The sequence below is a fragment of the Grampus griseus genome, assembly GCF_964374135.1.
Source record: "Grampus griseus genome assembly, chromosome: 2".
Taxonomy (NCBI): Eukaryota; Metazoa; Chordata; class Mammalia; order Artiodactyla; family Delphinidae; genus Grampus; species Grampus griseus.
Window position 1 is genome coordinate 93,784,691 of NC_139018.1, and position 14,604 is coordinate 93,799,294.

Consider the following 14,604-nt stretch of genomic DNA (forward strand, 5'->3'; position numbering starts at 1 on the left):
AAGAGTGAAAACAACAAATAACATTTAAGTAATATTATGAATATAATTTTGACTTCCTGGATCCTTTGTTAGGGTCTCCTTCAGAACTCACCAGACCACATTCTCAAAAGCACTGCACTAGATTCTGTAGATGGAAGCTGAGGTGACAGCAATGAATAAGACAGAGAGATACATATTTATGTAGTGGCAACTGCCATCAGTTCTAGAATGGAAAAGAACACAGCGTTGTGAGAGGATAGGACTGCGACCTGCTGGGCAGGAGCAGGGGGTCTGGGGGGCGCGGGGCTGGCCAACCGACCACTTCCCCTTCCTGGCTGCCTCCCCAAACCCCAGGAGAAGGGGGGCGGAGGGGAAGAGACAGTGGCCAAGAGTCCCCCGTACGCGGCGGGCGCTGAACCCAGTAGGTTGAATCCACAGGACTGCCGCGCCGTCATTCAACACCACCAGGGTCCCCGGCACCGCCAGGGCCAGGGCCGCGCGTGGCGCCGGGGCCCAGCATCGATTCCGCCCCTCCGAGTGCGGCCCAGGGAGGTGGGCGGATTGCCGGTGGTCCCCCAGACAGTGAGAGGCCGCCGAGAGAGGGCCAGGAATGGCCACCTCCCCGTGCGGTCTCGGGCAGCGCGGAGGCGGCCAAAGGGAAAGGGAGACTTTTGCGGCCGAAGTATAAGAGGGACAGACGGCAGCGGCTACCTCAGGAGGACCCAGAGAAGCTCGGGACGCAGGGGTTGCCGTCGAAACCGGGAGCGTCCGGCCCTTCTGCTCCTCCACAGGAGAACCACGTCCACACAGGCTTGGCGCGCTGTCTTTCGCTTGCAGACTCTCGCGCCCTCCCGTGGCGTCTCTCTAGAACGACACTGTGCTTGTCCGCGCAGAACGCGAATAAAGATTTCTTTTTCAGACAAACAGGAAGTGCCTACGGTGGCCGGGGAGGCGGCGGGGCAGGGCCTGGGTATGAGGCCGGGCGGTGAGCGGAGCGCGGGTGGCGGCGGCGGCGATGAGCGACATTGTGGAGAAGACGCTGACGGCGCTGCCGGGACTCTTCTTGCAGAACCAGTCGGCTAGCGGGCCCGCGGCCGCCAAGGCGTCCTTCTCCTCCCGACTGGGCGGCCTGGTCCGCGGCATCACCGCTCTCACCTCCAAGCACGTAGGTGTTTTCCGGGCCGGGAGGTCAGGGGCGCCTCGGGGAGGCCCCCTCGCTGGGAGGCTCGGGTCCGGCGGCGAGCCTCCGGGGCTGGCCATGAGGCGTGTGTGTCTGTCGGTCCTGGCGTCTGTCCGGAAGCGTCACTTTGCTGCCCGGACTGACAGCTGGGAGGCCGGGTTTCCACGGTTGGCCCTGACACTGACTCATTATTATCTGGGGCAGATATCTTTAATCTTTGAGCCTCCGTGTGTTTCTTGAACGTTGACATAACGGAGTACCAATACATATTTCATAGGTTGTTTCGAGAGTTAGATGAGACGTTGAGCGTGTGAAACTACCAGGTGCCATGGAAATGTCAGCATTATTCTTCTAAAAAGTTTCTTTCGCACTCGGGTTCTTTCTGGCTCCCGGTTCTTTCAACTGCTAGATGTCATACACTAAAACAGACCCTGCCATTTGAACCTGTTGTTCAGTATATTTGGGGAGCTTGAGGTTCTTAGGTTAGACCTACGGGTTGGGCAAAGAAAAAGCATAATTCTCCCCAAATGCACTATTTGCTGAGTAAGTCTCTGCCTCAGATGGGGTTTGAAAACGAGCAGTTATAATGGAAGTTTTTAAGTTCCCACAGACTTTTCAAAGCTTCAAGGATTTTGTATCTTAAAAAAAGATCATGTGGTAGGTCAAAATCTGTTCAAAAGATATTTGTGGAAGAGACTATGTGTTAGACCCTAAAGAAACAGTGTAAAACACATTTCCTTTTCCCAAGGAATTGGTCCTTCATCTTGGGCTTAAGACAGCTGTAAGCAGTATACAATGAAATATGTGTCAGGAGAGAAGAAAAGACAAAGAGAGAAGGTTTTTCTTCAAAGTGCTCTGAGGGTTTAAAAACGTTCTTTTTTAAACTGAAATAAGATGATGTACTGGGGAGGATCTGCTTCACATTCAAAAATCACAAAAAAACAATTATTTGTAGACTTGATATTGCTTGTCTTAAAATTTTGTCCTTTGCTAGTTTTTATGAGGTGGCTGAATGAAATAAAATACTTTTTTTTTTTTTTTTTTTTTTTTGCGGTACGCGGGCCTCTCACTGTTGTGGCCTCTCCCGTTGCGGAGCACAGGCTCCGGACGCGCAGGCTCAGCGGCCATGGCTCACGGGCCCAGCCGCTCCGCGACACGTGGGATCTTCCCGGACCGGGGCACGAGCCCGTGTCACCTGCATCGGCAGGTGGACTCTCAACCACTGCGCCACCAGGGAAGCCCAATACTTTTGGTTTTAAACTGCAGTTTGAAACTGTACATAAGGTATCTAAATGTAGCTGTACTTCACTAGCGTTGTTAATTCTTGGTTAGTCACCTAATGGGCACCTGCTAATTCAATGTGTAATTTAAAGATAGCATGATATTCGTCAAAGTTGGGGTCAATTTTCAAGTGCTTAAGGAGGTGAAATACAATGCAGACAGTAGAAGTAACCATATTAGTGTATTTATTCTGTGTGTGTGTGAGAGAGAGATGGGAAGTGAGGAAAAGGATGCAAAGAATAAGGAAAAAAGGATAGGGAAGAAGAGTATAGTTTAAGGGGAAAAGAACAGTTTCTGTTTCTGCCTTCTTACCCTGTTTCTGTATTCCATGAAGAAGGAGAAGGTGTGAGAACCTTATTCTGGGCCACTACATAAAGAATTGCTTTTCTACTTTCTCTCCACTGTTAATTTTTTTTAAAAAAGGTTTTCTGCTAACCTGTCCTTAAGGGGACAGTAACTGAGTGAAGAAAAGAGGAATGGTGAGTTAGCATGAAAATATTTATTCTTTCCAGGAATGATTCTGAGAGTTTGAGAAATGCCTGTAGGCAAATCTTAAGTGCATAGTTTTTGTAACTCTCCTTTAAAATAATGTATCATTTTATTGAAAATATTATAAGTTATATTTTTCCCTTTAAAAATACTGTTACAGTTTAAAAAGATGGTTATTCATGCATTCAAATATTTTCATTTTTTCAGGAGGAAGAGAAATTAATCCAGCAGGAACTGAGTAATCTGAAAGCAACTGTTTCTGCTCCTACTACAACTCTGGTAAGTTTGCATAGTCAGTGCCAGCACATTTTGAATTTGAAATCTGGTCCACTGTGGACTCAGTAGTGGCATTAATTGATCAGTTGCTAAAATCTAATTTATCACAGTCAAGATCAGTTATGGATGGTAACAAGTCAGACATTAATTTTAGCCTTTTATTGCTGACTGGCTGCACCAGAGCAAGACTTGCTTGACTGTTGTCAGTTCAGTGCCAACATGATGATAGTTACATAAATGTGGGACTCCTGGGACCCCAAGGCTGATCCTATTGTTTTAATGTTGTGCACTGGGAGAAGGTTAGGACACATCATTTAAAATAATATTTTCAGGGGACTTCACAGGTGGCTCAGTGGTTGGGAGTCTGCCTGCTAATGCAGGGGACATGGGTTCCGTCCCTGGTCCAGGAGGATCCCACATGCCATGGAGCAGCTAAGCCCATGCACCACAACTACTGAGCCCGTGCGCCACAGCTACTGAGGCCCGCATGCCTTAGAGCCTGCACACCGCAACTACTGAGCCCACCTGCTCTAGGGCCCACGTGCTGCAACTACTGAGCCCGCGTGCTGCAGCTACTGAAGCCTGCGCTCCTAGAGCCTGTGCTCTGCAACAAGAGAAGCCACTGCAATGAGAATCCTGCGCACCGCATCAAAGAGTAGCCCCCGCTCGCTGCAACTAGAGAAAGCCCGCGCACAGCAACAAAGACCCAACGCAGCCAAAAAAAAAAAAAAGTAAAAAATAAAATAGTATTTTCAGACCTGAATTGATATATTGTAAATCTCTCATTTTACTGTTACATCTTGGAATATAGGTTGGCTGACAAGGTAGAAAAGTGATTTTCTTGCTGTAAAACTGAGTATATTGCACAATAGCTAAATCAGTATCTAGTTTTTAAAAAACTTGGTTCCATATAATTTGATTTTCAAACAGCATTCATTCAGCAACTATTTAAGCTGTGACCACCATATGCAGACCACTGTAGGACTGTGGGACTGTCCCTACATAGTTAGATTAAGGCCTACTTTTTTTTTCTTTTAATTTTTATGTGGTTTCAGATAATGAGATTTTTCCAAGCAACGCTTATTTAGGAAATATTTTGTGAGTGCCTTCTTTGTGTAAGTTGCTGTGGAATACACTTCTAATAAAAATATTGTGGTGATCATTTTGCATGAATACATGATTATGTATGTGAATAACACTTGTAAAGTCTGAGAGAATGTATATATTTCCTTTTATGGTCATAATAATATGTGGACAAATGAAACTCAAAACATAGTTAATGGGATCTATGCGTGTATGTGTATACGTATGTGTATGTATAGATATGTATATGTTTTTATGTGTATGTATAAAATCACTGTGTGTTATGATACTTGATAGAAATGTTACAGAGAAATGGCTTCTCTCTTTTCATTTAGTTTGATTTCCATTTTCTATAATTGGCATCAGTAAATACAGTTTTCATGTTACCAGGCATAAACCTGGTGTTGACAGAATTAAGATAAGTAGGTAGAAGTTAGGGAGCCAGAGTTTGAAGGAAGATTTTATAGTATTTATGGCCATCCAGCTCTGGGCATACTTTACAGAATAGTCTGTCCCTGAGGTGGTCACGTAGAAGTTGGATTATAATTTGTTAAAGAAATCTTTTAGAGTGAATTCCTGCATTGGGAAAAGCATTTTCTTCTCCAAAAATAAGAGAATAATAATGTAAATGCAATAGAATTTTACTTAAAGTCCATAATGACTTTTGAAAAACTATGAGATAAAATGTTACAAAATCAGGGTTGATACTTAATGGCTTAAATGAACACTTTCACTCATTGATGTAGAAGCCTTTGAAGAGGCTTCCAGTATACTTTAAGCTTGTTTTCTCAGTGTTTAGTAGTTTTAATTAATGTGCTGATGGATTAACTTTTATTAAACACAAGGGACCTAAATTAAATCATTAAACATTATTCCCTTAAGATTTTCCTATGGTTTATTTTTAAACTCTTCATATTTACATGTACATGTGTGTGTATATATATATATATATATATAAAAAATCTACTCTCTGTATATAATATGTATGAAATATTAAATGTTATTCTTTAAAACATTTTATTTTACTGTTTCTTAAGCATTTTGTGATTCAGTAATCCTGTAATATATCAACCTAATTAATTTTTAGATATTAAAATAGTCTGAGCTTTTCTTATTTTGAAACACATTTATATTTTAAATTGTTGATTAAAATTTGCTATAAATATTGATGCAGATTTTCTCATACTAAGAAAACAGATTTATAGAATCTCTTAAAACAAGTTATTAGCTCGTGTTGTAAATATTGAAAGATCCAGTTAAGTTAAATATTGGAATGATTATACCATTAATGAAATCATAATAGTTGTGAGAATTGTTGAAAAAGTAATGCTTATAAAACAAACTATCGCCTATTATAATATAGCACAGTAATTCTGAAGAAACTCCAGGTGCAATTTAGTCTTTAAATGTGAAAAATATTTTCATTACAGAAATTATTACCAACTTGTGGGAACTCTATGGATGCTTTCATTTGACAAAGTATGTTAAAATGATGTGCTACATTCTAGAAGCCACGTTAGGGTACCACGAGTGAAATTTTGTCTGAGGACCATGTGTGTCACATTATAACCAGATTTTATGGGAGGGACACCTAGAATTAGAAATAGCTATGTTTGATTTATTTTGTATTGTTGCCAGTAACAAAATATTGAGATAATTTTACTAAAATGTGTACTGTTGGTAGTTAAATTTGGGAGAAACTCTTTATTTATAAAGTCTGACTTTGGGTGATTAATTTATATATGTTATTTCTTCAGTGCCAGGATTAAAGAACTCTCCTATTAAATGATTACAACATACTAAAAAAAAAGTCAAAGGATTCTATTTATTTATACTGTTACTGGATATTTTGTTTTTCAGAAAATGATGAAGGAATGTATGGTGAGACTTATATATTGTGAAATGCTTGGATATGATGCTTCCTTTGGTTACATACATGCAATCAAGTTGGCACAACAAGGAAACCTTTTAGAAAAAAGAGTAGGTATGTATGTGTTTAAGACTTTTGCACTTAATGTTGTCCTTAAAGTTCTGGCTATTATATAAAGTGAATGGTGGCAGGTGTGTAGTATGTTTTTAGAACACTGCCTTGTGATTTCCAAAGCTTTAAAAGATAACACTTCAAAAACTCACAGCCTAAAATGGAATCAATTTTCCTGATTCATAGCGTTTTGGAGTTATAGAAAAGATGAAAAATTGCCTGTTCTTGTGATGGTGGTTAGATGATTTTGTCAAAATTCATTGAACTATATACTTTAAAGGGTGAATTTTCTTATATGTAAATTATACCTCAGTAAAGCTGATTTTAAAAGGTCTGTATAACCTCATCAGTTTAATGATAAGGGATGATTTTTTTTAATAGATAAAAACTGAAATTGACTTGAATAATTTTCGATATCCTACTCCTAGTTTCACAATTGTTAACTATGAGGATTTGAGGTATCTTTTAAAAAAATTTGTTTCTATAATCAACCTTTAAGTCTATTAGGAAAACAAGGACTTAAATCTTGTATACATATATGTATAGCTTTATATCAGAAACTTAAGAAGGAAGCACTTTGGAATAATATAGGAGTAGAACATGTTCTTTATTCAAAGAAGTTGATAGTGTCATGTTGTCAGGGACCAACATTCTTCTCAAGTTATATTGACCTGTGCTGTCAGATGATGGGTACGGCGTGGGAGATGTCTTGGTAAAGACTCTGAGACTATATGAACACAGTATTCCACTTGTTGAATCTCACTCCACCGAAAATACTCTTTTGTCTTCTAGATTTGTTACATTCTTCCCTCCAAGTAGAGTGTCCTCTGGCATCCTGTCTCTCCCTTTCTGTATTCCAAACCAAGTTTTAACTCTTCTGTGATCTCTCAGGTGGCTCCTACCATCTGTTGTCTTATGGTGTTTGTCTTTTCATGTCTTTTCCAAACTAATTCTGAGATCCCTAACAACAGGAAATTTAGAAAACAATAGTCTGTACTTTGTACATCTGTTGCTGTATTTTGCTTTTTAGACTTTCATGTAATTTTTCCATTTTCAATTAAATTTTATTTTTATTTTTATTATTTTATTGGTTTTTTTGGCCACGCCACGTGGCTTGTGGGATCTTAGTTCCCCGACCAGGGGTTGAACCCAGGCCGTGGCAGTGAAAGCACTGAGTCCTAACCACTGGATCGCCAGGGAATTCCCTAAATTTTATTTTTAAAATATGTAAAAATTACATATGTAATTTGTAATTTATACATGGTCCAAAAGTTAAGACCTGACAAAAAGGTATAGTCAGAGAAATTTCATTTTTATCTCTAACCCGTCTACCAGCTTTGCCCCTTACCCCATGGGTAACTATTTTCATTAGTTTCTGATTAATCTTTCCATTGTTTCATTTTGAAAAAACAAGCAAATTCATGAGTACACACTCAAATACTGTCTCTTACACAGAAGATAGCATGCTACAGAAATTACTCCACACCTTGTTTTGACATCTTTATACCTTTATACAATTGCATAGTTTTCAGTGGGCGGATGGATGTACTGTAGTATTTTCATCTAGGTCCCTATTGGTGGATATATGGGTAGTTTTTATTTTTTGCTCTAATAAATAATGTTGCAGTGAAGGACCTTGTATGTGGGTTATTTCATAGTTACAGTGACTAAGGAAACCTCACAGTCATTTTTACTGAGATTCATGATCTTCCTTAGGAAAGTATTTTATTGACACCTAGAAAGACGTGTATGTGGGTATCAGATATTCTTTATGTGTGCTAATGAGTGGAAGTTTTTTTTAAGGTAGCATTTAAATTTTTTATGCCTTTACTCCAGTATCGTTGCCTCATCTACTCTCCTGAGATTTCTAAGGCTAGCTTTGGTGCTTTCTCTGATGGATAATGCATTCTTATTTTTCACATGAATACTGCTGAGTAAATAAATCTCAGTACCCACTAAGTCAGGAATTATGTTAGGTGCTTTATCTTGTGAGATGTTATTTCGTTTGACAGAGGAGAAAACTGAAGCTCAGAAAGGTCAAGTCAATTTTCCAAGGTCATAGAGCTACTAAATGGTGAAGCCAGAATATAAACCCAAGTTTCTATGAGTCAAAGCCTGTATTCCTATCCTGTACCTCAGTCTTAGTCATATCAAATGTATTCTATAATCATAATTGTTATTCTTTGTTTTCCTGAAACCTTTAAAATTTTTTGAATCACAGAATATCTTTTTCCCTGTTTCCTGATTATCAAAACAGTTTCCTTGTTTTCCCTGATTGTCAAAATAGGATATTCTTTTTAACAGATAGAATTAAGATTTCATAAGGTTTTGAGGTGGTCTTTGGATTAGTTTGTTGATCTTAGTTCTTGTATCTTGATATTGGTGACTTGAGAGGGGGTGATATCTTAGCTGAACAGATGTAATCTGATAAGACCTAATTTCTGCTTTAAATGCTGTCTAGGGTTTTTCTCTTTCCTGGTCCTGGTTTGTTCTTTTTTGTCTCTCCTGATTGTGGGAGTGATAGCTCTGCTCCTCTGACCTTCAGTGAAGATGTTGCAGTGGATCATGCTGCTACTCCTTGGTTATGAGAACAGGAAATTTTTAACAGTTTTCCCATCTTCCCCAACAGACACATTATGGATGCTGGGTAGTAATAGGGATAGTTAACACTAGAATTCCTAATAAAAAGGCTGGAAGAATTGAGAAGAATGAAAAACAATGGGGATGGGAGTCAGGGAATAAGGTCTTAAAGTAGACTGTGTGAGAGGCAGAAAAACACAGGGGTTAAAAACATGAACTAACTCCTACTGGCTGGGTTGTAGTCTTGGCTCCACCATGTAGTAGCTGTAGACCTTGGGCAGTTATCCTTTTGGGGCCTCATTATTATATTGGGGATAATAATAATATCTGCCTCATTGAGTTGTTGTGAGGATTAAATGAGGTGAGGCTTGTAATGTACTTAACCCACAGTAACCGTCTAACAAATGTTATCGAAATTAAGGGTGACAGGAAAATGACATGGAGCATCTAGATTCCATGCACATGGTATTTGTCAGTGTATTAATGTACTTCCTCAATTTTAAGTTGTATTTTTTAATATTTTGATATTATTAAAATAAAAGTACTTAAGTAAATGAGTACATTTAATGTGGTAGACATTGTTTCTTTCCTCAACAACTTTTATTCATTCAATAGTTTATCGTCAAATTGAGAAAATAAGGTATTGTTTATGGCTGATAGATGATTTGCATCATATGGATTGGTATCAGGTAGCTCATTCAGTAATACAAATAGCTAGTAACTCACTATTTATTAACTGTAGTAGCTATTAGTTTTTAAATAATTATATTTGGCTATAAGACAGAAAATGTATTGATTGATTGTGTAGAGATTTGCACAGAAGATGGGAGGCATATATTCCTAATGTCATTTACAGGACTTTAAGTTGGTGCACATAGCCTCTTTTCCATTTCAGTTATATCCTGTGAAATACCTAATTGTGAAAGACTTCAGGATGAAGAACATCTGAAATCTTCCTTACTGAATTTTTTGAACCTTGTTATTTTACTATTTGTTTTTATATTTACCTGTAACTGGTATCTTTGACACTTAAATTTTGGAATATATTATTGCTTTGTTTAACTTCTTGGGAAATGTTAATTTTTGGCAGGTAATTATGAGACTTTTCCTCTCAAATTTTATAGGTTATTTGGCTGTTTCTTTATTTCTACATGAAAGTCATGAACTGTTGCTTCTCCTTGTGAATACAGTTGTAAAGGTATTGTATGCTGGTTAATATGAAGTCTTAAATTATTCCTTCAGGCATCTGACATTTCTCATCAATCATATTAAATTAGGTATTTTTCAAAGAAGGTAAGCTTATAGAATGGGCTTAGAAAGATCTTTTATATCAGTTTCTGCATCTGTAAAATGAGGATAATAATAGAACTTAACCAAGTTGTTAGGGTTAAATGAAACACTGTAGAGAATAATAGTTGCTACTGCTGCTGTTATTATTGTTTCATTTAAAAAAGCAGAGTTAACGAAAATAAACTCAAAATGGTCTAAAGACCTACATGTAAGACCTGAAACCATGAAACTCCTAGAAGAGAACATAGGTGGAATACTCTTTGACATAAATTGTAGCAATATTTTCTTGGATCAGTCTCCTAAGGCAGAAGAAAAAGCAAAAATAAACAAATGGGACCTAATTAAGCTTAAAAGCTTTTGCACAGCAAAGGAAATAATTGACAAAACGAAAAGACAGCCTATGAAATGGGAGAAAATATTTGCAAATCATGGGACCGACAAGGGGTTAATATTCAAAATATACAAACAGCTTATGCAACTCAATATCAAAAGAAAACAAACAACCCTATGAAAAAATGGGCAGAAGACCTGAATAGACATTTTTCCAAAGAAGACATGTCGATAGCTAACAGGCAATGAAAAGATGTTCAACATCACTAATTAGAGAAATGCAAATCAAAACCACAATGAGGTATCACCTCACTGAGAATGGCTATCATGAAAAAGTCTGTGAACAGCAAATGTTAGTGAGGATGTGGAGAAAAGGGAACCCTTGTACACAGTTGATGGGAATGTAAATTGGTCAGCTACTGTGGAAAACAATATGGAGGTTCTTCAAAAAACTAAAAATAGAACTACCACATGATCCAGCAATTTCACTCCTGGGTATATATCTGGAAAAAATGAAGACACTAATTTAAAAAGATACATAACCCCAGTGTTCATAACAGCACTATTTACAGTAGCCAAGGCATGGAAGCAACCCAAGTGCCCATCAGCAGACAGTTGGATTAAGAAAATGTGGTATATATACACAATGGAATATTATTCAGCCACAAAAAAGAATGAAATACTGCCATTTGCAGCATTGTGGATGGACCTAGAGAATACTATTGAAATTAAATATTAGTAAATAAGTCAGAGAAGGACAAGTACTGTATGATATCACTTATATATAGAATCTAAAAAATAATACAAATGAATGTATATGCAAAACAGAAACAAACTCACAGACATAGAAAAGACACTTGTGGTTACCAAAGGGGAGAGAGGGAGGGACAAATTAGGAGTATGGGATTAATAGATAACAAACTACTATATTTAAAATAGATAAACAAGGACAGCATAGGGAATTATACCCATTTATCTTGTAATAACCTATAGTGGAGTATAATCTGCAAAAATACTAAATCACTGTTCTGTACACCTGAAACTAATACAATATTATAAATAAGTATACTTCAGTAAAAGAATACATTAAAAAAAAAAGCAGAGTTGGAATTATAACTCAGATCTCCAGACTCTTAGTCAGATGCATCTTCCATGCTGTTGTCTTTTTCTCTAGGATCTGTTTTAAAGGGATGTGATATAAACTGAATAATTGAAGTCTTTTAAATTCTGAAAGTCAGTTTAAAGAAGAACAGAGTTTAATTGGGTAACTGAAATGTACAGATAATAAAAACACAATTTAATGCATACACAGTATTGTTTCCTGTTAAACGTTTAAACAAAATTGGTAATGAAGTATAATTGAATTGTTGACCTTTTTCATGTTTATCTTGTTTCAGTCTTTTGATATGTGAGAGAGAGAGTGTGTGTGTGGGTGTGTAGTATCAATACTTTCTGAATTAAGTTATATACTCTCTTAAGTTTACTCATAGCTTAAACTTGTGCAAACTTTCAAAAACGTACTTTTGGGTTCTATTAGAACGGTTTGTAAACTTTGTGCTTATGTAAGTATATATGAATGCATGCATTTTATCGTATATATTCAAGAATTGCTTCCTTTTAAACTTCCACTCATATTGTTGATTAACAAGAAGAATTCATAAAATTATTCTGTTACTAGTTTAGAAAAGTCTTAAAGGCTGTAATAAGGAAGACTACTTTGGTCATTGTCAGGACAGAAGTACAGTCTCCTTTAGTTCAGTTGTCTTTTGGCTATCTTTATCTATTGACTCTATTAAGGCAAATGAAACAGGGATATTCCTATAAAATATGAGGTAAGCCTAAATGTACAAATTAATTTAAAACGTTAGTAGAAAACTATTAAGTGTGTAGGACCATTGCAATGTTGAGCTCAATGTCCCTAGATTCAGAATTTGCACTGAATGTTTTCTTTGCTTAATAATGTTAGGACTTGCAGAGCACTAACCTAGTAGAAGTATGTATGGCACTTACTATCGTCAGCCAGATTTTCCCTCGAGAAATGATTCCAGCTGTTCTTCCATTAATAGAAGATAAACTTCAACATTCTAAGTAAGTAAATTCTTTTTGGATAGGTGTCTACACTATGTATTTCAAAAGGAAAATTTATACTCAGAAGTTTATTCTAACTTTAACTTAATGCTACCAGGATAGAAGATATTCTTTGACTGCCAGGTATAATGCAAAAATCCCTGATATTTGTCCTTTATTGTCCTTTATTTTTATGTGGGTTTAGAAAAATGTTAGGCAACTTTCTAAAGTTAAACTGAGAGTCAGTGAGGCTTAGCATCAGGAATCCTTGGCTTTCTTCCCACTTCTTCTGCTAACCATCAAGGGTCCTGTTTTTCTCTTGGCTATATGGGGTTGGTTGAAGATCCTTAGTTCTCACAGAGTTGTTTTGAGGATAAAGTGAAGTAATGGAAAACATATGGAAATGGTTCAAGTGCTATGAACATAGACCTTCAATGTATTGGGGATGCTTTATATCAAAACTGCAGCTTTCAAATTCTGTTTTATAGCAGAATATATCCAAATGAACCTTAACTTGTATTTTGCTAATCTTGTATGATTCCTTAACTCTCTCCTTCTCAACTTGTTTACTTTTTCACCACATTTGGAATTATTTTGTTTTTAACCAAGCCCCTCAACTTCATAATCTTTAAAGTTAGGGAAAAGTTTACAGTCACTTGCCATTTTTCCTTTGTGATTGCAGTATTTTAGTTATATATACATTTTTGATAAAGATTTCTTTTGTTACTCATAATATTTCATAGGCTTAAGTCAGTATTTTTAGTGTTCTAAGATTTTAAAATGTTGTTTTATGGTTTGTGTTCTTTAAATCTCGGACCATGAATATTTCAGCTAAAAATGATAGCTTTTTCTAAGAATTATGGAATAACTTCAGAGATTTTTCAGACTTGTAATATTTTGTTTATATCAAATCTGTGTTTAGAACAAATGATGGGTATGGAAAATTAATTACTGGAAATAAAATATTAGCCTTTCTTAGATAATTAGAGGTTGATATGATCACAGCAGAGCATATTTTTATGAAATTTTTCCATACCACCACTGTTTTTTGGTAGCCATACTTATCCTTTGTATGAAATCTTTCAAAGAATTGAATTTTTTCCTTGTTGCTTCCCATTTACCCTTTCAGTTTTTTCCTTATTGCTTCCCATCTACTGTCATTTCAAGTCCTGGCCTTTCCTGTCTTCTACCAGTTAGAGTTTAGACTTTCTGAAACTCTGCTTTTGCAATTATGGCCATACCTAACTCCATGCTATGGAGTAAAGAGCTAAAGACAGAGCTGTGGGACAGAGCTACAGATAAACCGGTAGATATCACAACGAAGCTATGAGACAGGGCTTGGACTCGACTTTTGAATCCCTGGTTATATTTCAGCACGCCAAATTCACAGCCCGAATCCAGGTTTTTTGATATCTTGTGTTATTGCCACCACTTTGGGCCAGACCTAGGGATTCCTGAGCCTGTTCAGAGTTTGTATTCTTTTCCCTCACCTCATTTACTTACTCTCTCCCGGAACTCATATTGGTTAATGCCCAATAGCAATACATTGGGATATAGTTTACAGTTACTGTAGTATTAATACTAATGGCAAATCTTTTGTTAATCTGCTTTTCTTTTTATGTGAAAAGAATTTTCCAGCATGACATAGTTTACCTAGGAAGATAGTAGGTTGCTTGTTAATGCAGAGGCTGGGTGGCCATTTGTTAGGAATCTTATAAAAAGTATTCTTGAGTGAAACACAGAGGATTGCATTGAATAATCTCAATTTTGAGATTCTATGATTTTAGTTAACAGAAATACATATTAAGGAACCCTGAAAATAAATACTTCTGTACTGCTGTTGTGGGCACCGCCAGCATAGTCTGCAAATATGAACTATGTGGAAATAGGCATAAGAGACAAAAACAAAGAATATAATTCCTTGGAAACTACATTATGTTCATAGGATAGCAACTCTTTATTTTTGCTTCTTGTGTGCTAGACATTATCTGTTACAAATGAAGTGCAAGACTTGTGTATACTTTCCTCTTCATTGTAATGAGGTTTTTGAAACATGAGCTGGGCAAGG

At 37.1% G+C, this 14,604-nt stretch overlaps 1 protein-coding gene across 2 annotated transcripts in view; it reads left to right on the plus strand.

Annotated features, from left to right (window-relative positions):
• Positions 1-962: 962 nt before the first annotated feature.
• The window catches only part of AP4E1 (adaptor related protein complex 4 subunit epsilon 1), a 93,855-nt gene continuing 80,213 nt past the window's right edge, over positions 963-14,604 (plus strand). For both annotated transcript variants that reach the window (XM_082648593.1, XM_082648594.1), the window contains exons 1-5: positions 963-1,144; positions 3,137-3,208; positions 6,149-6,272; positions 9,974-10,047; positions 12,436-12,557. In XM_082648593.1, the coding sequence (XP_082504719.1) occupies positions 995-1,144; positions 3,137-3,208; positions 6,149-6,272; positions 9,974-10,047; positions 12,436-12,557 (542 nt within the window). In that variant the 5' untranslated portion in view covers positions 963-994. The remainder of the gene's footprint in view (positions 1,145-3,136; positions 3,209-6,148; positions 6,273-9,973; positions 10,048-12,435; positions 12,558-14,604) is intronic.